This window comes from Bidens hawaiensis, unplaced genomic scaffold, assembly GCF_021521415.1.
Source record: "Bidens hawaiensis isolate Kalapana, Puna unplaced genomic scaffold, B.hawaiensis_p1.1 tig00037598_1, whole genome shotgun sequence".
Taxonomy (NCBI): domain Eukaryota; kingdom Viridiplantae; phylum Streptophyta; class Magnoliopsida; order Asterales; family Asteraceae; genus Bidens; species Bidens hawaiensis.
The window spans coordinates 93,910-117,993 of record NW_027496562.1 but is presented as its reverse complement, the minus strand read 5'-3'; the positions used below and the strand labels follow the sequence as shown (position 1 = coordinate 117,993).

Genomic DNA, 24,084 nt, shown 5'->3' with positions numbered 1-24,084 from the left:
GATGACGAGTATAGGTTGCAGTGGTGAGGATGTTGGTGGCATCTGGTGACAACGTTGATGACGTTCACAACAAGAGTGTATGTAATGTTCGGCTCTCATATCAAACAATATCGTGTTTTGCCTATAAAAATCTCATGGGATTGTTTTTGGTTGATCGAGTAGAAACTGTCTAAGAGGTCAACAATCTTGAATTTTTTCTACCTGAGCTTGCTTAATTGTTTTATTATTTGTTCATTAAGAACTAATGCATCCAAAATGTATTAGCGGTGTTTAAGGTGGGAAATTTAGTTTGATTCAATCTCTCTCATATGGAGATAATAAAAGAACATGAAATTCACCAAAAGCGCAACACAATATAGATGTTGTAGTTGTGGTGGCGTTGATGGATTTGATTAAACCTCTATAACAATAAGTTATAAATTTATTTTTAGTGATAAAACATAAGTATATGTTTTTTTGGTCAGAGTTTTAACAAACGAAGTTGAAAGGTTATTGAACATCCTAAAATTTGGAAAAAAGAAAACTAGAAAGTTAATTTCATGACAACGTATTAAAACACAAGAGTATACGTTTAATTCGAGATAACTACTTTTTAAGAAGATTATAGATTAAAAAGGAGAATTAAACATTTTTAATTTTCCATGACTTCTCTAGTTCCTATTACAAGACTATAAATACTAAAAGAAAATATTAATGGAAAATACAAGTAACGTGCCCTAATATTATAGTAAACATTTATGAGTAAAATGTTGAACCCTTAAATTATGTATTCTAGACTTGACTTGAGGTTGTCATGCAACATTATTTTGACTGAGTTGAAGAGGCTTTGATGGATCTTCATTGCAGGCCGGATAATGGACCTTTGTGGTGTGTTGGGTACGTTGGACTACGGACTCTATATCGTATCAGTGCATCAAACCCGAATAAGAGAAAGAAGAGTTGCCAACCTCAAACTACGGGTTTAAATAAGCTTCAAACATTTACTTACTTTTCTCTAAGTGACTAGATTTAATGATTTGTAGCTAACCAAAACAAGGTTATGCGGGTTTTTGTTGAATTTGTGTTAATTTGACCAAACTGGCACTGGCAACTTAGAAAGACACCAATCCCAAATAACATACGAAGAACGAAGAACGAGAGTTATGACATGGGAAAACGGAAAATCAACACCCAAATGTTTTAACGCTATGGAGTCTAGCACGCAGACCAATTATTAAGATACAGTGATTTCAATTGTTTTAACTATTTATAGACTCAAGCTTGTTTAAACTCGACTCAATTTATTTTTTTTCACCAGTCAATCTCGAGTTACTACTAATAGCTCAGCTCGAATGTAACTACTTATTTGAAGCATTAAATGAAAAATAATAAGTAGGAAAAGTTTCACGTTTTATTGAACAAAAGTAGAAAGTTAATAAGTCGGTGAGGAGACGTGGCACTTGTACAGAAAGTAACCATAGATCTTCTTTATTCCCGTGAAGCCTATGACATCACCCATGACGCGGGCCCCACCTAACCCCCCTCTAGTTTCATCTATTTGCCATACAGGTCCCTAAACTGCATGACAAACGACAGGTGTCAGTTAATATTCCAACACGTACGGTCAAATACATTCCACGTACGGTTGATATGAAAAGCCTCAAAACACATGGATTATACGCCTCACACGTTGTCCTTATTTGAAGTTGAACTCCGATAACGTCGTCGGAAAACCGCCGTAGCTTCAGGTGTTATGTTAGAAGAAAATAAACAATCTTTGTGAGGTCAATTTTCATATAATTATATTCGATGTATCTCTATTAGTTTTTAAATTTTGGTCAGATTTTTGTACAAACACATATATCAATTATAACATCGCGGGTTTGGATCTAAAGGCATCCATACGTCATCATCATCATCATCATCGTCGTTCCGTTCTAATGGGAGTGAAGGTGACGACAGCACCGTGTTTGAATTGGTCTCAACCTTCAATTCCACACTCTTCGTCATCTTCATCCCTAACCTTAGTCTCATCAATACGACGACAAACTAGTCTCACCTTAAACAACCGTTCTCGCTCCTACGGCACCTTAATCCTAGGAGGTAATAAACACCGCATCAAACGAATCGTCAGTGCAACCTTCGATTCACCATACTCCGACGACGACTTTGATGGGAAATTCAGGTTACCGGAAAATGACGTCATCAACTCGTCGGAGAATCATTCCGGCGAAAAACACCACCGTGAAGACGAGCTTGATAATGGGGTTGACGGGAAAAAGTTAAATATACCGGAAAATGACGTCATCCATTCGTCGGAGAATAATTCCGACGACGAGTTTGATAATGGGATTGATGGGTTTGGTCTCAAATTCCGGTCACCGGAAAATGATTCCGTCGATGTGACGAAATGGGTGGGGGATATGATTCCGGCGAGTATTGAACGGAAGGCGAGTAGTGTGAGTTTACCGTTGTCGTTGCGAATAATACAGAAGAAGAAGCAGCTTGAAGACGGGTTGATTGAAGCGGGTGAATTCGCTTATTGTTCGATGCAGAAAGCGTTTTCTTCGATGGTGTTTATTATCCGTGAGCTTCAGAGTTACACTCTGCAGATGCGAGAGGTGTTGTTTCTAGAGGATTTGCAAGGGATATTAATTCGGGTTCAGAAAGAGATGAACGCGTCTTTTGTGTGGCTGTTTCAGCAAGTGTTTTCGCATACTCCGAATCTAATGGTGTGTGTTATGATACTGTTAGCTAATTACAGTGTTTACTCAATGTCAGCTCACGCCGCCGCACCGCCGCTGTTGCCGGCGACGGTGGAATCAGTCTCCACCGTCGTCGATCACAGCAAGTTAGATTTTTTAAATTCCGGCGGCGGTGGGAAATTCCGGCGAGTCTCCGGCACTGGTGGGGATGGGAAGTTTGACCGGAGTGAACGGTATCGGACGGTTGTTCCTGACGGAGATTCGTTGCCGGCGGTGAATCCTGCCGGTGCCGGAGATGGGTCGGTTTCCGGTGAGGTGTCGGAGGTGGAGGAATTGGGGTTATGGGAGTCGGTGGTGGCGGAGGCTGAGGAGATGAGGGGAGTGGGCGGAGACGGTGGGCTTGACGGTGAAGCGAGGCGGAGATTTGTGTCGCCGGTGACGGTGAAAGCGGAGGAGGAAGTGGACGCCGGAGAGTATTTGAAGACGGAGTTAGTTTATCAGATGGGGTTATTGAAAGAGCCTGAGAACTCACTTTTGCTGGCTAATTATGCTCAGTTTCTCTACATGTTTTCACATGATCATAAAAGGTACATTTATGTTTCTAATGCTAATATAGCAACTTTTTGTTGTTTAAGATAACTCTATGAAGTGTTAAATCAGCTTTATAATTGGTAGTATTCAAGTGAAGTCATGGTGGTATAATATTAGGGTGATGGGCTTCGGAGAAGCGCATTGGGTAGTTTGGGTAGTTTTGAAGAATCCACCCCCGATGAATCAGGTAGTTTGGGTAGTTTCGCAGCTCTACACTTGATGAATCGGGTAGTGGATTTGGGAAAGAAATCGGATAAAAGTACCTGAATGTTTTCCAAAGAATCTAAGGTCGCGTTCGTTTCACGGAATGGATTGGAATTGGAATTGGAATTTGCATAGGATTTAGAATTTGAAGGAATTGGATTTGGAATCTGAACATTCCAATAGGAATTGAAATCCAAATACATTCTTAATGTGTTCGTTAGACAAATGAAAAGAAATCAAGTTTTTTTTTTTTAACAATGACAACGGCGAAAACATTTTAGCTTTTTTAATTTTTTTGTTTTTTATTTATATTTTGCGTTATGATTTTTTTATAATTTTTTTTGAGTTTTTATATGGGTTTTCTATTAAGATTTAAAAACCCCTCAAAAAAATATTCAAAAATAATAATAAAAAAATCATAACTCAAAATATAAATTAAAAACAAAAACTCTAAAAAACTAAAATGTTTTGTTCGTTTTCCTCGTTAAAAAAAACACTCGAGATTAGATTCCAATGAATTTCCTTGAATTCCTCCACATTTTGGAAGGATTTGAAATCCCTATATTTAAAGGAATTTGAAGGAATTGAATTCCAATTCCAATTCCAATTCTTTGAACCGAACACACCACAATGGAATTAAGATTCCAATTCCAACGAAACGAACACGTCATGTCATGGGATTTTAATTCCAATTTCTTTGAATTCCCACGAATTCCGTGAAACAAACACGCCCTAAAAGCTTTATATGGAAAAGTGAATCATTTTGTTTGGGAATACCGAACTTATGAATTGGGTACTTTTGGGTGAAATCGGGTAAAATTAGGTGACTCTATATCATTGGTTGTTCGGATTTGAGTAAACCGGGTAGTGTTAGGGTATCAGCGGTGTTTCCCGACTTACCAAATAGACCAAACTGGATAGCCAATTGAATAGTGACCACTCGACTTACCCGGTTGAAACTGATTCATTGGTGGCGGTATACCCATACGCGAATCAGTTTTCTTCAACAAATCCAGCCGATCATTGCTTCCATCGCACACACATAATCGGGTCACGAAGCTGAAGTGATGTCACCGGTGACACCGACCTACCCTACTTACCCGCTTTGCCGAAACCAAGAATGCCCGAATACCCTTAAATTAACAAATTTTAAAGCATAAATTTTAATAATGGTAACTATTATTTTACTATTATAAATTTGTTAAAAATGGTGAAGTTTAATGCACGAGTGACATGTGACAAAACTTGTAGTCTTTTATCAGAGAGTACATATACAGACATGTTTCAATGCTTGAATATTAACAATCAAACATAGGGAGTGGAATCTAACACTTTTACATATTTGAAATGTTAATTCATCAGATTTTGACATATTTTATAGTCAGTAGATCATTATATTATCCTTTTAATATGTATTTAGACACTTTAATAATTTTTCTTTTGTTTTTGTGGGATAAAATAGGGCAGAAGAATACTTCAAAAAAGCTTCAAAAATAGAGCCAAAAGATGCAGAAGCATTAAGTAAATACGGATGTTTTTTATGGCATGCTAAGAATGACTTATGGGCTGCTGAAGAGACCCTTTTGGAAGCCATTTCTATTGAACCTAATAACCCTTTTTATAGTGCAACTTATGCACAATTCCTATGGAGCAACGGTGCCCGAGACACCTGTTTCCTGCTCGAGTCGCCAGAAAATGTCAACTCCGATGAGGCTTAACCACCACGGCTATGGTTATGAAAATAGATATAGAAAAGAAAGAAAAGATAATGAGTTTACAACGGCATTTGTTTTTTTGGTTTAGTGGAGTTTTTCTTTTGCGGAGACGGAATGGTTAAGTCCAGAGCATTGGTTTTGTTTTAAGGCCACTTCATCTCGGACATGGCAGCATTTTTGCAGGTTAAGGGGGTGTTTCGATCGGGGGTGTTAACCATGTCGGTGGGGGTGTGAATGGCCGACAAGAAGGATGGGTTGTAGCCCAATAACGGCAGAAGGGGCTGAAGGGTGGAGCGTTAAAGGGAAGTCGGTGGTTTTGCTAGTGTGCCCCCTACGTAGGTGTGGTAGCGCCCCTGGGTGCGGTGGTTTTGCTAGTGTGGCCCGGATGTAGGTGTGGTAGCGCCCCTGGGTGAACATTCACAACACAACCATAGTATATATTGTTTTGTGACATTTATATGTTGCTCTGGGTTTAGTGATTTCTGATATGGGAAAGATTAAGAAAATTTTGGTGTACATTTTTAATAAAAAGAGAATTGAGTTTTGTTAAGTTTTTTTTAAATTCATATTGGAATGTTGACTGTATGTTTATATATTTTTATTAAATATTGAATACTACAAATTATCAGAGGATTCTAAGTTGCATTTTTTGGAAAACAAAACTTTATATTAGTTTTGTAAATTACTTAAAAAAATCCTGTAGTTTTAAAATAGTAGTTTTAAATTTTTTTTATTGTAGAAGTTTAATATTATAGACTTATAGTGTCACATGTTTAGTAAATTACACTTTCAGTGTGCCTCGGCCCTCTATTTTTATTGAGAATCTATTATTTATACTATTAATTCTACTACAACACTGACCTTATTAATTCTACTACAACACTGACCTCACGAGACTCGAACCCTCTACATCCAAAATGCCGTTTGGTTCTTTGGGCACCGGGCCAAATGCCCTTTGATGCGTGGTTACATATAACTTATGTAAATCAGCAACCTCATAATTAATGTGATGTGATTAAACTCAAAAGTCAAGGGTTGTTTGGATTTAAGTTTTCTGAATAATCTAAATACTTAGTTTACATAATAAGGTGTTATGGAAGACGATATCTTGAGTGTTTCAAAATTCTAAAAATCCAAAGAAACTTGGAAGTGTTTTTCAATTTTTGATTTGGTTTTCATTAACTCGATTTTAGGTTCGTTTAGTTTGCAAGTTTTATAAAGCCAATGTGAAAACATTAGAATAGAATGAAAACCATATGCTTTTATATGTTATTATCAACAATTTATAAGAGTAGAATAAAGATAACCAAAATGATAGCATACACAAATCGTACAAGAAGTTGCATTAAAATATAATAAAATAATGAAACTATTCATTTTTTGATATGATATTAATTACCTATACAACCACGCTTTACGTGCACAAGGTAATGTAGACGCATGGCATGTTGTCACATAACAATTCACTAATTAAATGATGCTTTTGCATTAGTTTTAAATGTTACTCATATTATACTTACATAAATATTTCTGCTTCATTGTCCATGTTTAATCTAGGACTTCTCTATATAAAGACAAGAACATCTGCTAAGTAGACTAGCCCCACATTAGTTGAAAAAGATGTTATGCAATGAAATTTTTATATCATTAATCAATATATTAGATAAATACATGAATATACGCACAAAATTAATGTGAACTCCTTACTTTGTTTTGTGAATTGATTTGTCAAACATTTTTATACAAACATCAAGTTATAATAACATATCAAACAAAAAAATGTACAAATACGAACCGAGTAGAATTAACGATCTTTTTTCAATAAAAATTTAATTAAACGAATGAAAGATGACATGCATGAGTACATTCATGTATGATATAAAATGTGACGTATGTAGATGTTTATGGATGTAATTATTTTTTGACACAACTATAAATGTATAATACATAATTTTCTTTATTTATCTGTTTATAATATCATTAACGTAATTTAATCAACTATTTATAATTAGCAAAATAATAACTACTACTAAAAGAATTCCCAATTTATGGAATTACAATCAAGGCTTGATGACCTCTATTCTCCCAAATACCCTCCTCAATAAATACAATTATTAATAAGAAAAAAACATTTAAGTTCAAACATCCAATCATATCTTGCCACGTAATCTATTGTGTAAGAATGGAAGCCAAATGTCACAGTCAAAAAAGATTCTCAACCACTAGATTAACACTTGATCTAACGGCTCTCATCAAATGTACATAATCAACCCAATGTTATGTACATTTTAACTAACATGTTCCATAGACATATATAAATACACCTCTAGAGTAACGCCTATTGGTCTTAACTCAATCATGGAAGGTGGCAACTATGGTGGTTACGGTGGTGGCTACAATGGCAACGATGGTGGCGGGTTTGCTAATTACATGAATAATAATTATCATAACAATAATTCTTGTTTGTACAAACCCGCACCACCACCATTAACCGCCATTAATAGATTCTTGTGTGGTAGAACAAGAGTTGGTCATGACCAAACTCAAAGCCATGAGATTAATCAAACGTTTGCGTCGTCAAACACGGTTTCTGATTACTCATTTTGGAGTAACATGATCCAAAATGAAACCAGAAGTTGTTTAGCACCATATTTACCACCTATCAAAAGCTATGAATTTGATGTTAATGGTGATCATGTGTTTGCTAACAACATTAATGATCTAAATCGAGGATCTAACCGGTTTGTGATCGAGAAGAATACAAAAGGTGGCGTGACCTCTAAGGTTTTGATCAAGGAACAATGGACAGATGAAGAAGATAGGTAAAAATTGTCACATTTTTTCTTTAATAATTCATATATTTTTATTATTATTTTTCAAAATAATTCATATATTTTAAAAAACTTATACATCATGATCAATTTTTTGTGTGTTTTTCGTAAGCTAATTACGTTGGTGAATGAACATGGAGAGCGGAAATGGGCTTTGATAGCGGAGAAGATGGCTGGAAGAGCGGGGAAGCAGTGTCGTGAGAGGTGGCGCAACCATTTGCGCCCCGATATCAAGGTTTTGCTTCTTACATTAGTTTCAATTCTTCATTTCATTTGTAGTCTGCTTTGATTTAGTATATTTAAACAGCATATAATAATCTTTCTACTAATATGATGCATTTGAGATCCAACAACTTAGATATTGTGTCCATTTTGCTAAAAATTTTTTTGTTAATATATACAAATTACAATAAAAAACAATTGTTTTTCTCTTGTTTATCTCAAGCTATTATTAGTGAAAAATTTTCGATTTGAATAACACTTTTCATAAAATCGATCTCTATCTCGATTGTCTTTAATTATTTTTTTTAGTTCATTTTACATGTTTTAGATCCATTTATGATCCAATGATGAATAAAGGTGATAAAAATGTTATACAAAATATTCTTAAACGTAGCAAGTTTCGTGTGACTTTTGAATACTTTTGTTTTTCACCAAATGATTATAATCTGTTACAAAAAAGTGTGTAAAAAGGAACTTTCTATTGCTTGTTATCAGAAAGATACATGGAGTGAAGAAGAAGTGAGAATGTTGATTGAAGCTCACCAGAAAGTCGGCAATAAATGGGCAGAAATCGCGAAACTAATCCCTGGAAGAACCGAAAATTCGATAAAGAATCAATGGAATGCAACTAAAAGAAAGCAAAATTCTAGTAGAAAGAACAAGAAAAGTGACACAAAAGATAATAAATCTAAATTCACTCTTTTACAAGACTACATCAAAAGCAAGACTAGTGATCAAAGTCTTGCAACCTCCTCAACCACCACCACCGCCACCGCCACTGCTAGTGCCACCACAACCACTGGCAGTTCCACCACTATGGTCCCGGAGTTAACAAACTCTATAGAGATCACTCACTCCAATGATGATGAGTTGGATTTTATGCAATCCTTGTTCCAAACAACCACCAACTCTAATGAGTCCATTAGCCATGTTTCCGAACTGAAATCTTCGACTATCAATCAATCCTTAGGGTTTTCTTCACTTACTTCAACTACTTATGATGAGAACTGGAATGATTACTTGAATAACTACCTAGAAGATGATGATGTGTCACAAACCCTAGTAGAACATGATGAGAACTACTTGGAAGACTTTGATCTTCACGTCTAGTACGAGGATTTGATAGAGATCAGTGGCGGAACATAACTTATAAGTCGGGTCATCATAAGGTTCTATTCTCTACCGACTATTGAATAAAACTTAGATCCGCCAATGGTAGAGTACAACTATTAACAATTTTTGTAAGGTTTGAACTTAGTGATGTTAAGGTTGAGGGTTCATTTTTTTTCCTATGTTTCATGTATCCTAAACTACTATTTTTTTCCAACTTGCTGAGTTGATGTTATTGTGGGATAGTAGACTGAATTTTGAGATGTTTTAATTTTTTTCAAATAAGTTATCAATAGTCTTGTGTATGCATGGTATGTTCTAATTATTTGAGCTAATCGATCTTTACAAAAATATTTATTATAATTATTATTTATACTCATATGCTCTAGAGCCGGAGGGTTACGTTCGAAACGACCTCTTTATTCTCAAGGATAAAGGTAAAGTTTGTCTACATCTCATTATTATTTCCATCATTCCCGAATCCTGCTAATAGCTTTTGCTATGTATGTGATTTACTTGTATGACTGATATACTAAGTAAATTTTGTTTGAGTTCGTCTTTTATTATATTGAATATTGTATTTCAAATTAGTATTAGTAAACAAGGGATGCAACATTTTGTTTGAGTTCGTCTTTTATTATATTGAATATTGTATTTCAAATTAGTATTATGCATCTATTAAATTTATATCACCCTTTTTCAAAACATGGAAAAATATTAATAAGATATATAGCACCATTTTTACTGAAAAAGTCAAAAGTGATGAATACATTAAACGGTCAGAAGGTGTGTTATCTTTACATTAAATTTATGTATATTGATTATTTCATCAAAACGTTCTATTAATTATCATAACATATCATAACATATAGAACTTTCAATAACAACACAATGAGTATTCATATAAGAAGTTTTTTTCGAATATTGGTTCTTAGGGATCGATTGAGATAGATATTAAAAAATTAATATAATAAAACAGAAAATTTTTAAATATACAGATGAACAATAACATTTTATCTTTTTTTTATATATTCACAATTAGTCACAACTACACCCTAAATTATACTCACATTGTATAGGAGAAGGGTTTTGAATGCTCTAACAAAAATTTAGTAGATATCCATCCAACTTGACATAAACCTTCAATCATATTCAATCCAAGGCCAAAGATAATGAATGGTAGGGCATGCCAATTATCCTACTTTTGGATGATTTATATCTTGCACCTTTTGATTAAAAAGTTTTGGAATTGATTTATAAGATTCTCTTACACTATTTATTAATCATTCACCTTGTGTTCAAGAAGATTGCTCTAAATGATTCATGCCAAATGAAATTATTTAAATCTGTAACGTCACCCATGGTCTCCTTTGAAAGGTAACTTTTTATATATAAGATCATATGTTATGGGCTATGTCAAAGGACGTAAAATTGTCATGCTATCAAGTTTTGGTGATCTACACCATAAGCACCTTGGGCGCCATGGGGAGCATTCCTCTCCTACTTTGATTTGCTTGTCGAGCGTTAGTGCATGTAAGTTTTTTTTAATATTTTTATTAAAATTGTTGTTTAATAAAAAATAACCAATCAAATCACTTCAGCTCACTTCACAATCACATTTCACCCTATCAGAACACATATTTTTAACAGTAAAATGTGAAATCATTTTGTCATCTCATTACTTACGGTTTGTCACCCGTCACATGACATGTAGCCTAATAAGTATATTAGGTGTCTATTTTAATTTTCTTATATATAATCAACATATTTCAACCATATATATTATTAAGTATTTATTACATATGACCTTAAAGGTGAAGTCCTTTTGTAATTTATTCATTAACACAATTTACACCATGTAGCTAAGAATAAACATTTCAGAATTTGTAAATGCATATTTTATTTTATTTTTTTTTATAAAAAGAACACGACAAACAATACATATATGGGGATCTACACATTTAAAAAAGTGGGGTCATATTTGTTTTATTTCTTATTACCAAGACCCCATCAGTCCATCACATAAACAAAAAAACAGCACTTCAAGGACAAACTCATTAATGCCCATACCACTGCTTCTATAGCCTGCATCGCACCATACTCATACCGTGTACACAATCACAAAACAAGGAAGCACAGCCCTCGGATTAAACACGATCAACTCGTCTTCGTCGTCTACCCTGCTCTGCGCCGCACCATGTTCCTTCCCGACTAAAGAATCATAACCTTGATCATTTTTGTCACTCATTTCCTGATCACACCCAACCCGACCTGCTATGACACGACATACTAGCATTGCCCGTTTCACACACATGAACCTGAATTCTTCCTCGATGTCATCAGGGATTGACACGTGTCCTTTCCAGCCATTTGGTAAAGTGGATATACCATCCATTTTGTGTGAAAACCCGGATCCGATTATGCTGCATACACTACAATATTTTTGGGCGCATAGGGTGGAATTACCGTTTTGCCCTAGGTCACATAGGAAAGTCGTGCAGTAAAAGCGTAACAACTCATTGCCGTCGGCTATACATCTTTCATCCCTCCGTCTATTAGAGAGAATTTAGGGTATATGATAAAATTGTAAAAAAAAAAGATACAATAATTATAATAACAACTCTGATACTGTTGTGATGCGTTACGTTATCGCCCTTATGTTGGGGAGAATATTACTTCTTACTATACTAATAAAAGAAAATGTTGAAGCTTAGGTGACAAACCTACAATTCTTCTAATTCCTAATATCTCATCTCATTCATTCTGGCTATCCATGAGTCAAAAATACTTTGTCAAGTGGGTTATAACATAGTGCGGATTTTATTCATTATTGAATTAAGTGTTATTTTTATACGTGAGGTTTGACCTACGCAATTTTAGTACCCTTTTTAAATTTCTTGCAAATCAACACCTGACGTTTCCATTAAAATCATGTTATTTTAGTACTTTATATTAATCCCGTTTATTTTTTCCATTAAATCTACATTAAATTAATTTATAAATATTTTGAGAAACACAATTGAAATAACGGGTATTATTTATTTTTATCATTTGACAAATCTCGTGTAATACACGAATTCAAAAGCTAGTGTTAGTACATAGGAAAATTGTAACCGATATAATAATAAGCCTTAGCTCGTATGCTAGAGAGAATATATAAGTTGTGGCATATAATTCTTTTTAACTAACTAACTAATATAATATCCTTTAGTTATGACTTAAGGTATACAAGATAATTAAAAGAAAAGATATATACAATTATAAACCTTAACTAACATAGTTTTCGATAACGATGTGATGTGTGATGCGCTATGTTATGTTGTTAGTTGTGGTATATAACAAAATTTAAATAACAATAAGCTCTAACTAATATATTTTCTTCGTACCGTTCTGATATGTGGTGTTGTGTCGCCTTCAACTTCACACTTTCCCTATACTCTTCAAACCGGTTGAGTATCTTTGGACTGTTATGGATCTTCATGACCCGGTGGATTGTCGGGTTTTCACCGGGCCAACCCGATATAAATATCATCCGGACAACATTTGTACCCGGATCATCATCCAACATTTCACAAATAGCACGTTTCATAGATTGATGTTGTTCAAGTGACCCGGGTTTCTCAAAAATCTCACCACAAATCGGGCACGGGTGGATATCGGTTTGTTTATGTAGAGGAAAGTATTCGGATCCTCTAAGTGATCCGGGTCGGGTTGAAATACGGGTTTCGGGTGTGATGATGGAAGTTGAACGTGTGGAAGATGATGTGGAAGGTATTTGTTGGAATATGGAGGAATGATTCGGGTAGGGTTTTGATGAAAATGTGAATATTCGTTTGATGAATGACCAAGTGGAAGACATGGAGTTATTGTGTTTTCGGGGTGGCTTTGGACGGGTTCGGGTGGCGTAGAAGGTGATGAAACAACCAAGGTGGAGGAGGATGAAGATTAGGGTATGTAAATCGGCCATTAACGTCGAAAACTTAATCGAAATCGATGAATGTTGATGGTAAGCTCATGAAAGAGTTGAAGAGTGTAATAATATGGAAGAATGGGTGAATGATTCAAGGTAAGCAAGGTCATGACTTCATGGCATCTTGTGCTTCTCACTCAATAATTATAGTAGTACCATGGGGACTTTGAAAGTGATTTACTGTATTTCAAGAATATAAAGTAGTTTACTTTTTTATTTGAACACATTTTTGTTTCATTTTCTAGCTATAGGGATGATAATAGGTTATTGGAAGTACGAGTCCCATACCATGTTGTAAAATCATGTTTCATGCCCGGCCAGATACCCATTGGTATGTATCGGTGAGTTACCCATTATGTATCGAATATATACACGTGTATTGGGCATACTAGTTAGTGTTGAAAATACTCATTAAGATTACCGGTAACGCTTTTATAAAAATCTTATGTTTTTAATAGTTACAATAAATTAAAATATAATAAATTACATACCTGTCATGATCACTATAAAGAAACTTCAACGATTTAAATTGTGTAAAATTTATGATGATATGTATACTAAAAGATAAGCTAATACCTCATACCATCAAAAATAAAAATAATAGTATTAGATACATATTGAAAAAAAGCTCATTTTTTTCACAGATTAAACTACTAGAATCAGTAGTACAGGACCAAGGGTTATCATACAAATATTAAAATATATATGTGTATTTCAAGAAATTATAAAAAGAGGTGTTGGTTTGCATTTAATCATTTATATATCTTACATGAATGGAGTATCCAAAGCTCTAGCACACTTTTGGAGTTATAGATAACTCTAAGATCTTCTATGTTTCTCCATTTGGAACAATGGCATAAAATATAATATCTCATTTAATTCTTAGTTTAATTTTATAATAATTAAAATGTTGATGTAAAATGTAAGTAACTAAAGAAATACACGTTTGAGCATTGTCTTTTGTCGATCACGTGAACATTCCTTGATGTACGTATACTATGTTGGATTGATGATGAGTACTTGATTCACTAATGTTTATTATTATTTTTGTTGATGACTGCTTGATTCAGTAATGTGTATTATTATTATTTTTCTTATATATGGTTACTTTTTCAACTTCATAGTTTTATTATAAAATGAGTGAATACATCAGTTAGATACTTAAAAACTCTTTTAATAAAGACATGACATTGTAATTAAATCTTAACATGTCTCAACCATATTTAAGTCATAAGGAATGTTTGACCTTAAATATGATGATTGTGGTAAGGCTCATCGATTATGGGTGAGAGAAAGACTTCATAGTTAAACGTGTTTGAATAAGATAATTTAATTGTAGTAGACTAAAGTTTTGATGTGATATACGAGGAATATTTTGGTTCATATAATTATTATTAATACTCGTTTGTCGCTTATGATGTGTTAGCTTACGTTCAAAATATATTGTAAACGTTTAAACTAAAATGTCATAAAAAGTCAACTTATAGATAAAAGAAATGCTAATACTAAACTGTGGTGTTAAAGTCCAATTTAGCATTAGTTGAGGAACTATTCTTGCCAATGGCTTACTTTCAAATCTTTAAATACATAGATTATCAACATTTCCTTTCCAAAGATAGACTTAAAGAGTGTATGTAAGTATGCTCTAATTGCTTGGGGGCATATGTGGTGGGCTAACACCTAGCTCCACTTAGGATGAAAACGCCCACAACACCAAAACATATGAAGCGTGATCGGGTGTTTGGAGCGGCAACATGAAGCGAACAATGATGTGGGGCGGGAAGAGGTGTGTAATTAATAGTATGAGCCTATCAAATGCAAACGCATCACACATTTTTTATATATTTTCTCTTTATGAGCTATACACACTTTTTGGCGCATTTTTTACCTACATGTCCGTGACACGAGACCTTTTTTTCACTTTTCTATGAAACCACTACGAATGCCCTTAAAAGTTGATAGTTATGATTTCTAATTGCATATAATAGTTATATATGAAGATAAAACTTGTCGCAGCTCATTAACGTTAGATATGACCTCGTTAAAATCTTGTTTTGCCGTCAGCTCTTTTACCCATCATACTTCTTGTGTGACTCTTCCTCGTTCACCCACTTGTCCAGCCCCGAGCTCACGTAAATTTAACAAGCCGGCTCAACTCATTTACACCTCCACATTTTTAGAATTACAAAAATGATTACTCCTTTTGTTAATCATGTTTAATTTTTGTTGTTTAAGAGGGGGTGTTGCTTGGTTTGTCTAATATTATAGGAGTTCTTGATGGTGTTTCTGGTACTGCAACAATCAGTACTTATATCTTACATGAAACAATGTGTTATATAAACACAATATTGTATCTAACTACTCATCATCCTTTACAAGCAGTATTTCAGTACCACCATTAATGGCAGCATCCAAGAAACCCCTTAACTCTTCAACACTTTTGAACGAGTACGGAGACGCGAAATCGCTATCCAAATTATACCAAACACCATTAATCTTTTTCAAACAAACCCAATGTCTTGATTTCCAAATCCCACCATATCTTGTCACAGGAACATTTAACACAATTCCTGTTAACTTACTTTCAGACTCATCAAGATTAATGGACGAAGCTTTATTACGTCGGTCATGCCAAATTACCTTCTTACCCTTTCGTTCCACTGCACTAATTAACACGTTTATATCATAATTACCAGTTAGTGAATTATGATGAGGCTTGAAGATGACCCGAAGACGTGTCCAGTTTCCTTTGTAAGGATCTTCAAGAAAAAGTTTTTCGGCTATTTCGTCCAAATCTTTTCGGGTAAATGCATCCTTCTCCTGAATAGTAACATAACATAAAATTAACTTGCAAAATTTCCCAGAATCTCTAAAGATTGGAACTTAATACAAATTGAAACATATGAAACAGGTCTTGTTCAGATTCAACCGATACCAATCTACCATTATGCTTTAACTGGATCGAACCAAACTGAACAAGGTGTTGTTCATGTTCGTCCGTTAAGCTTTTATCAGACAAACTAACGGTTCATGAACAGCTAAACGAAGTTTCATGCTTGTGTTCGTTCATTAAGGAAATGAAGTTGTTCACAAACGATTCACTGACACAAATGAACACAAACAATGTTTTATTTGATTTGGATAACCGAGAATGGTCGGTGTCAACGGTTCAATCCAGCTACCAAGTTTGTGTTGTTGTTGTTTTTAACATTCATATTCATGTGTATATTTTACATATAAATAATCACAAGATACTAGATACATATTCTAGTCTTATAGCTAATAAGTTTGCTTTAATCTATATGTTTAAAACCTTTGATGAACAAACATGAACAAACATATATAAACAGACGTAGAAAATACATTATTGAACATTCACGAACACAGTTGAACGAACATGGCCTTTGTTTGTGTTCGTGCATTCAGTTAATCGAACGAAATTCCTTGTTCATGTTCATTCCTTTATCAATTATCAAACAAATGAACTTCCTGCCGAACAGTTTGGCGAACGATAATTATCGAAACGATAAAATTACAATGAATCTATGCTAAAGTTTAGAACGTATGGAGTGATAAACTAACAAAATTAACTAAAACGTCATAATCCACTAATTCCAAACAGTTGATTTGATCTAATTTAAGTGTTGTTATCAAATTAAAAAAATATCCAATTGACGGCTTACAGCTACAGATAATGGATTAATTAAAGGGTTTGGATACAAATCAGAAATGAATATAAAACCTGGAAAAGATTATTGAGGGCGTGTAAGAGGCAAAATTGTAGCTTTTGTTTTTCATGATATATCATATGATTCCTTTCGTCTGCCATTGATTCTTCTAAAGCTCGAGTGGAATTTAGGGTTTTACGATGAGATCGTGAACACTCCAAGGTCAAGTGGATGATGGGGGGGGGGGCCATGGACCATGGTTTGGTTTTATGTGTGTTTTAAAAACTGATTTTTTGTTTCGGTTTCTGTTTCGGGTTTGCATATACCGAGAATACGAAACAAGATCATGAAAACTAGGTGTGTTAAACAAGTCGTGTAATGACGGGTTCAACAACCTAACACGGACCCAAGCACGACTCATATCCAAAAATTGTGTTAGGCACGTGAATCCAAACATGATACACATATTCGCAGGCTGATTTGAACGTAACTTTTTTTTAACTAAACCAACCTTGTAAATACCAAAACATCCGAATTTGATTATTAGGTTTACATATTCGATTTTTTACCGAACTTGAACGGCTAATAGAGATACCTTGCTACAAACATCAACCATTTGACGGAGCATAATCCTAAATTTGTGAAAGAAAAAACAAAATAAAGTAGAACCAATACTATAAAAAATTAGTTTTCTTTAACCTTTTGTCAATTATACTTTTACTTTTTTGAATAGCGAAGGAATTAAACCTGGCTACTTGGGATAAACGTTTGTCTGAAAGACCACTATAATAAAACTCGATTAAGATCAGAAATATATTCGTTCCCCTTCTAATGCCAATGAGTTGAGCTGGATCTAAAGCCAAATGTCACGGAATTACTCCTCAGACTCCGTGTGACGCCCGAAGGCCAGAAAATCAGTCTGCTCATGATCAGGGTCTGCTGGTTTCGTCCTGCATTTGACTCATCATACGAACGACAACAGCTCGCTACCAACAATGTGTTCGTCATGCAAGCACGATTAGGCATGTACGCCTCCTTTCCCGTTGTGGCCGTGCCTGATAAAGTCCGAAACGAGCCAACAAACTCAAATATTTCAACACAAATCAAACATCTCGATCTTCAAATATTTTGTACATGGAATAAAGCTCATCTCGTGTTATGTTTTAGGGGGTGTTTGGCCTAGCTTTTTTAACCAAGCTTATAGTTTATTTAGTTTTTTTTTTACAAAATAAGTTTAATTTGGTGTTTGGCTTAGCTTTTTAAGCTTATGCTTATTAGCTTATATAAGCTCATTTGAAGATGGTTTTTTAGCTTATTTGTTAGAAGCTTATTTGTTTAAGGGTGTAAATTACTCATTTCTTCTCAAATGGTAATGGATTAGTAATTATTACTCTAACAAAATAAAGAATGTTAGATTTAACAACTTAATATAAGTTAATCCAAATATTTAAAAAAAACTTATCAAATAACAGAAAAAAAGCTATAAGCTAATTTTATATATAAGCATAAGCTTAAAAATAGAAGCTAGGCCAAACACCCCCTTAATTTCTTTGAATTTAATTTTTTAATCTTCAATCGGATAGGCCTGTCAAGCCTCGAAGCGAACAGGATAACACACACACACATCCAAACCTTCATCTCACACAGCACAACAATGGCTTCCTTGATAACACCACCATCTTCAATCTCATTCCTTTCATCCTCCATCTTCTCAAACCAAACCCGACCCATTTCACTACTCACCAAACCCACCAAAACCCACTTCCCCAAATCCACTATCCGCTCCGAACTTGCCACACTCCCAGTCCCTCATTCGACGGCTCCAAGGTCGGAGAAACAACCTTAAACCTCAAATCCGCCAGCCCGGACACCGCCCGTGCTGTCGTCCACCGTGGCATCACCACAGACTTAAACAACAAACGCCGCGGTAAGGCTTCGACTCTCACCCGAGCCGAGGTCCGCGGTGGCGGGAAAAAACCTTTCCCGCAGAAAAAATTGGGCCGCGCCCGCCGCGGGTCACAGCGTACCCCGCTGCGACCCGGGGGAGGGGTTGTGTTCGGCCCAAAACCACGGGATTGGTCGGTTAAGATTAATAAGAAAGAGAAAAGATTAGCGATTTCGACTGCGTTGGCTAGTGCCGCGGTGAATGGGATAGTGGTGGAGGAGTTTGGGGATAAGTTTGAGAAGCCGAAGACTCGGGAGTTTATTGAGGCGTTGAGAGATGGGGGATTGACCCGAAGGAGAAATCGATGTTTTTTATGACGGAGGTGGATGATAATGTGGTGTTGTCGAGTAGGAATATCGGGACGTTGAAGATGTTGACACCGAGGACTTTGAATTTGTTTGATATTTTGAATGCGGATAAGTTGGTGTTCACGAAGGCGGGACTGGATTACTTGAATGACGCGTATGGGTATGAAGATGATGAGGATGACGAATATGAAGATGATGATGAACAAGGAGCCGAAGGTAAATTGATTAGTTAATGTTCATATTCATATTTATATTGTATAAGAGTTGCATTGTTGGATTTGATTATTAACTGTTTTCGTGTTTTAATATGAAGAAACAGGATCAGAGGCAGAGGCAGAGGCAGAGGAGATTGTGTTGCCACCAAGTGATGCTTGAAAGTTGAAGCACTTTGTAGTTGCATCAAATAACTGTTTGGTAAATGTATTATTTTTTTTGTAGCAGATTAATGATATTGATATGAGGCATTAAGGTGTTGTATGTTTACTGGTGTTTATTGTGCTCTGGTAAAGTAAGAAAAGATTGATCATTTTCTGTTCTTTTTTGAATTTGCTAAAAGGGTTTTGTTTATATTTATAGTTGTTTCAGTAGTTGTGTTTGCTTATGTGATTTAGGAAGCTATGAAGTATTAGGTGCATGAAAATTAGTATGCGTGCAAATATGATCAAAAACTTTGTGATCAAAATGTGAGAGTGTTGTGTCAAAAAAGGTTTATGTTGTGTTAGGAGAGCCTTGATTGAGGAGAATGTTTTGCTAGAAACAACATGATCATTGAGACATGGCGATTCGTTGGATAGGTGGCATTGAAATGGAGTCGTATGGGATCTTGGAATTTTGGAGGTTTAAAGAATTGCAGGTTATCTGAATTCATGCCTCTTCCTGATTCAGTTCCAATTTACATGGTTAAAAACAACACGCCAAGCAGGTAAGAAGACCGCCGACCGGGGACTTCAAAAGTAGGTAGGTGCCATTTGGCATATATTCTGATTACTCTTCGGACTGATGGTTGAAACGGGTTGGATTGGGTCGGGTAGAGGAGCATTTTTTGTACAACATTTTCAATGAGCGCGTGGTGCTTTGAAGTGTGAATAAAAAAGTTATCATTTCAATGAGAAGGTTACAATCTTTGTCTAAAATATTTGAATTACAGCCCGAGTGATCAGTTGCGATGATTAGGGGTGTAAATGAGCAAAAGCTTGGCGCGCTTGATAACTAAACGAGCTTTGTTTGAGGCTCGAGTTCGGAAAAGCTCGGCTCTTTTCGAGCTTTTTATCGATCTGAACTCGAGTAGCTCTCGAACGGCTTAACTTGTGTATTTTGGTTATGGTTATGGTTATGGTTATGGTTATGGTTATGGTTATGGTTGTGTGTGTATAAGTAATCGAGTTATTGAACCAAGCCAGCATCAGAACCAATCTTTATACTTTTTATAAAGTAGGATGGTATATGTTACAAAAGTTTTATTAGGACCCATTCATATGTAAGATATCACTTATCACTTGTTTATCAGTTAAAACTCTTACACTCTTACCTAATTATTATAGCGAATTCATTTGGTTACGTATAATAGTTCCTTGGATGTCTTTAAGAATTACTTATTGTAAGTTTGTAACAATTACAACCGCTAGCCTAACGCTGTTTAGTTTTATTGTTATAATAAAAAGGCATGCGCCCACAATGCGAGGGCAAACCTGTCTTTGTAGTACTCCAATTTAACCCCAAGTGTTGGTTTCATACTTTTGGTCCTTGAGGTTAAGCTTCTTGTATCATTTTGGTGAAGCTTCTTGTATCACTTCGATGAAGATGAAGTGATGAACTTTGATGTATTTGCTTTGTGATTAATACCACTATGGTTGTGGTTTATTGCTTTTGCTATTCTTAAAATCCATGATCTTCTTATTGAATATGATTGTTTAAATTTTATTTATCATAGTTTTAAACTAGCGTGTGTTTTTTTAGTCCAATTTTGACGAATCAAAACATTCATTTCCATATGTTGTAAGGCCATATGTAATGGGGCTACAATTTGGGCGATTTTGGGCGCGAAACCCCCCCCTTCACCCCCCCGGCGATTTTTGGGCGAAAAGGGGCGGGGTTCTTTTGTCGCCCGGATGGTTTGAATAATATTATTATTATATTATAATGACCGTTGTAAACGGTCAAATGTAAAAAACAAAAATTTTAATTAATTAAAACAATATATATATATAGGATCAGGATCATGAGAGAACCTTTTTGAAATTGAGAACTATGAGAACCATTTTGGAACACAAAAAACCCAAAAATAAAAAAAATCATAAAATAAAAAAAACACAAAAATCAAAAAAGTATAAAAACCAAAATTCTTATTTTATCATCCCGGTTTCATATAAAAAAACTCGGTTTAGCTAAATTATATACACATTTGTATAATATATACATATATGTATATTTACATGTTTTTTTGTACACGTGTGTATAATTTAAGATAAATGATACTGTACTATGTGTATATTACGTAACTAAAAAATATATAAAATTATACATATGTGTATAATACGACGTTTTTTTTATTTTTTTGTATTTTTTAATGAAACCGGAATGAAATATAAGAATTTTGGTTTTTTTACCTTTTTAAAATTTTTGTTATTTTTGGTTTTATGATTTTTTTAAATGTGTTTTTAGTGATCCAAAATGGTTCTCAAAGTTCTCAATTTGCAAAGGGTCCTCTTAGGATCCTTACCCTATATATATATATATATATATATATATATATGTTTTGGACAAAAATCTGCTAAGGATAATGTATCCAAATCTGTTATGTGAGGTTTAGTGCTAACACGACAATGATTAGTGTGTAATCGTAATCTTGGTGAACACAATGATTTGATCACGAGGGAAAAACCCTTAATTACGATAATCTTACTTCAGTCAAAACTTAACAAGGCAATCTTTGATAAAATGACTTCGGTCAAGGATTAACAAGATAATTTTTGGTCGAATCACTTCGGTCAAAGATCAACGAGGTAACCTTTGGTCGGATAGTACATGATTATAGTAATTTCCGGCACAAAAAACCCCCGGACGGTGAAAACTATCACCGTCAAGTATATTAATGGTAAAAATCGGGTTACAAAGGTGGAGATATGATCAAAGATTACAAAGAATATCTAAGTGTGTATGTGTATGAACTGCTAGAGAGAGTTATTGACAGAGTATTGTGAAATATCTGTAGCTAATGGGTGTGTAGTCCTAATTTTGATCATAATCTCAATATATATAAAAATAAAGGCTAACTAACTCCTATTTTATGGCACTGCTCCCACTAGCTTAGTCTTCACTATTGACCACGTGCTGGAGGTGCCTTGTAGCATAATATTAGGTAGACCACGTCCTTGAGCCGTTACACTTGATAAATATCAGCCTTCATATAAGAAACAACCGTTAACAACACCAAATACCGAGGATCCATGATCCTGACATAGCTCTAGAACTCTTCAGAAGGATAATTGATCCAGACATGTCTTCAAGAATAACATATCCTCAGTACTCAGTTATTTATGACACAACAAGAAGTCCTATAAATCCGCCACTTCTCCCACTAAACGTGTTACAGCCATTTGACCACGTGTTTGACAAGTCTAATAGCGAGATATCCGGTGGAATAAGTATTGGAGCCGTTATACTTATTAAATAACAACCTACACACAAGAAACAATTGTTAATAATACCAAGTACTGAGGACCACTGATCCTGACAGGATCTGTCTAAGGATAACTGATCCAAGAACATATGTCAGGATAACGTATCCACAGTGTCAAATTTCCGTGCCCTAACAATTGCCCCCAAAATGGCGGTTGTGATAATATCGCAGCTGTCATTTTGCCTTTAAATTCAGACTTCCTGCAAAAACATATGAGATTTGACAAGCTAGATATAATTATCATATATCTATAGAGTTTCCTTGAGAACTTTCCTTCAAGTTAGATATCCAAAACCTCTTATTCTCCCTGCAAATCATGAACAGCTAGTAATACATGTTTAACCCGGATGGATGGTTCATCTTTCGAATGGTGAAATCCGGGTTAAGAATTTTGGTAATTGTTAGTAAGTTTAAAAAATATCTTTTGACTATTTGCTTGTTACTTGTTATTGTAAAAGTTTGTTTGATATAGCTATAGCTTTATTGAAAGTTTTAAGAAATAATCTTAAATAAAAATTTTAAGATAGAATATCCTTGTAAAAGTAATTTGAAGATTTCAAATCCTTAAACAAAAAGAAAATTTATAAGGATCCTAGACGAATAAATGTAAAAAAAGAAAAATAGAAACCATACCAATAGGTCTGATTAGACCTAGGTTACCATAAGTAATGATCCTTCTGTGATCCTGGTAGAAGCAATTTAAGGATTTTGAATCCATAAGTCTTGATCTTCATAATGAACTTAGAAACTCTGTTGCAAACAACTTATAATGTTAACTGGGATTAAACCCAACAAGCTGGGGACAAGCCCATAAAATAAACTGGGGACAAGCCCGTGTAATCTGGGGACAAGCCCGTGTAATCTAGGGACAAGCCCGTGCAACTGGGACAAGCCCAAATACGGATGTTATACTGGCGACATGGCCCTTGAGAAGAGGTGAAAACCCCTTAAACCTTAGGATTAAACTGGCGACAAGGCCCTTGAGAAGAGGTGAAAACCCCTTAAACCTTAGGAAATGGTACGTCTACCATAATTCGTAGGATCCTCCATATAGCCGAAAACAACGAAATTGTCAACCACTAAATGTGTACTGGTCCCGCTGCCCCGGACTATACATCGGATAGCGTGCGCAACTGGCGATCGTGAGAAAGGTGAAA

The 24,084-nt window shown here is 34.9% G+C and overlaps 4 protein-coding genes and 1 pseudogene across 5 annotated transcripts; 3 read left to right on the top strand and 2 right to left on the bottom strand.

The window, feature by feature from the left end:
- Nucleotides 1–1,903: 1,903 nt before the first annotated feature.
- On the top strand, nucleotides 1,904–5,337 carry LOC143589516 (uncharacterized). The gene is made up of 2 exons (XM_077070255.1): nucleotides 1,904–3,271; nucleotides 4,942–5,337. The coding sequence occupies exons 1-2, from the start codon at nucleotides 1,920–1,922 to the stop codon at nucleotides 5,195–5,197; spliced, it is 1,608 nt and encodes a 535-aa protein (XP_076926370.1). The 5' UTR covers nucleotides 1,904–1,919; the 3' UTR covers nucleotides 5,198–5,337.
- A 2,215-nt stretch (nucleotides 5,338–7,552) lies between these two features.
- Nucleotides 7,553–9,462, top strand: LOC143589520 (transcription factor MYB119-like). Its single transcript, XM_077070259.1, has 3 exons — nucleotides 7,553–7,978; nucleotides 8,138–8,260; nucleotides 8,743–9,462. Exons 1-3 carry the CDS (start codon nucleotides 7,553–7,555, stop codon nucleotides 9,355–9,357), a joined length of 1,164 nt encoding a protein of 387 aa, XP_076926374.1. The 3' UTR covers nucleotides 9,358–9,462.
- A 1,763-nt stretch (nucleotides 9,463–11,225) lies between these two features.
- Nucleotides 11,226–13,216, bottom strand: LOC143589519 (uncharacterized). The gene is made up of 2 exons (XM_077070258.1): nucleotides 12,744–13,216; nucleotides 11,226–11,909 (listed from the first exon to the last, which is right to left on the bottom strand). The coding sequence occupies exons 1-2, from the start codon at nucleotides 13,214–13,216 to the stop codon at nucleotides 11,459–11,461; spliced, it is 924 nt and encodes a 307-aa protein (XP_076926373.1). The 3' UTR covers nucleotides 11,226–11,458.
- Nucleotides 13,217–15,346: 2,130 nt separating this feature from the next.
- LOC143589515 (josephin-like protein) lies at nucleotides 15,347–17,204 on the bottom strand. The gene is made up of 2 exons (XM_077070254.1): nucleotides 17,070–17,204; nucleotides 15,347–16,147 (listed from the first exon to the last, which is right to left on the bottom strand). The coding sequence occupies exons 1-2, from the start codon at nucleotides 17,154–17,156 to the stop codon at nucleotides 15,686–15,688; spliced, it is 549 nt and encodes a 182-aa protein (XP_076926369.1). The 5' UTR covers nucleotides 17,157–17,204; the 3' UTR covers nucleotides 15,347–15,685.
- A 1,346-nt stretch (nucleotides 17,205–18,550) lies between these two features.
- Nucleotides 18,551–19,821, top strand: LOC143589508 (large ribosomal subunit protein uL4c-like; annotated as a pseudogene). The gene is made up of 2 exons (XR_013145298.1): nucleotides 18,551–19,464; nucleotides 19,568–19,821. The product of XR_013145298.1 is annotated as a large ribosomal subunit protein uL4c-like (transcript).
- The last annotated feature ends 4,263 nt before the right edge of the window (nucleotides 19,822–24,084 follow it).

Coding starts and splice junctions, on each gene's coding strand:
- LOC143589516 (XM_077070255.1), top strand. CDS start 1,920: ATGGGAGTGAAGGTGACGACAGCACCGTGTTTGAATTGGTCTCAACCT. Junction 3,272..4,941: donor TTTTCACATGATCATAAAAG/GTACATTTATGT, acceptor GGGATAAAATAG/GGCAGAAGAATACTTCAAAA.
- LOC143589520 (XM_077070259.1), top strand. CDS start 7,553: ATGGAAGGTGGCAACTATGGTGGTTACGGTGGTGGCTACAATGGCAAC. Junction 7,979..8,137: donor AAGGTGGCGTGACCTCTAAG/GTTTTGATCAAG, acceptor GTTTTTCGTAAG/CTAATTACGTTGGTGAATGA. Junction 8,261..8,742: donor ATTTGCGCCCCGATATCAAG/GTTTTGCTTCTT, acceptor GCTTGTTATCAG/AAAGATACATGGAGTGAAGA.
- LOC143589519 (XM_077070258.1), bottom strand. CDS start 13,216: ATGTCTTCCACTTGGTCATTCATCAAACGAATATTCACATTTTCATCA. Junction 11,910..12,743: donor CAACACCACATATCAGAACG/GTACGAAGAAAA, acceptor TCTCTCTAATAG/ACGGAGGGATGAAAGATGTA.
- LOC143589515 (XM_077070254.1), bottom strand. CDS start 17,156: ATGGCAGACGAAAGGAATCATATGATATATCATGAAAAACAAAAGCTA. Junction 16,148..17,069: donor CCCTCAATAATCTTTTCCAG/GTTTTATATTCA, acceptor GTTACTATTCAG/GAGAAGGATGCATTTACCCG.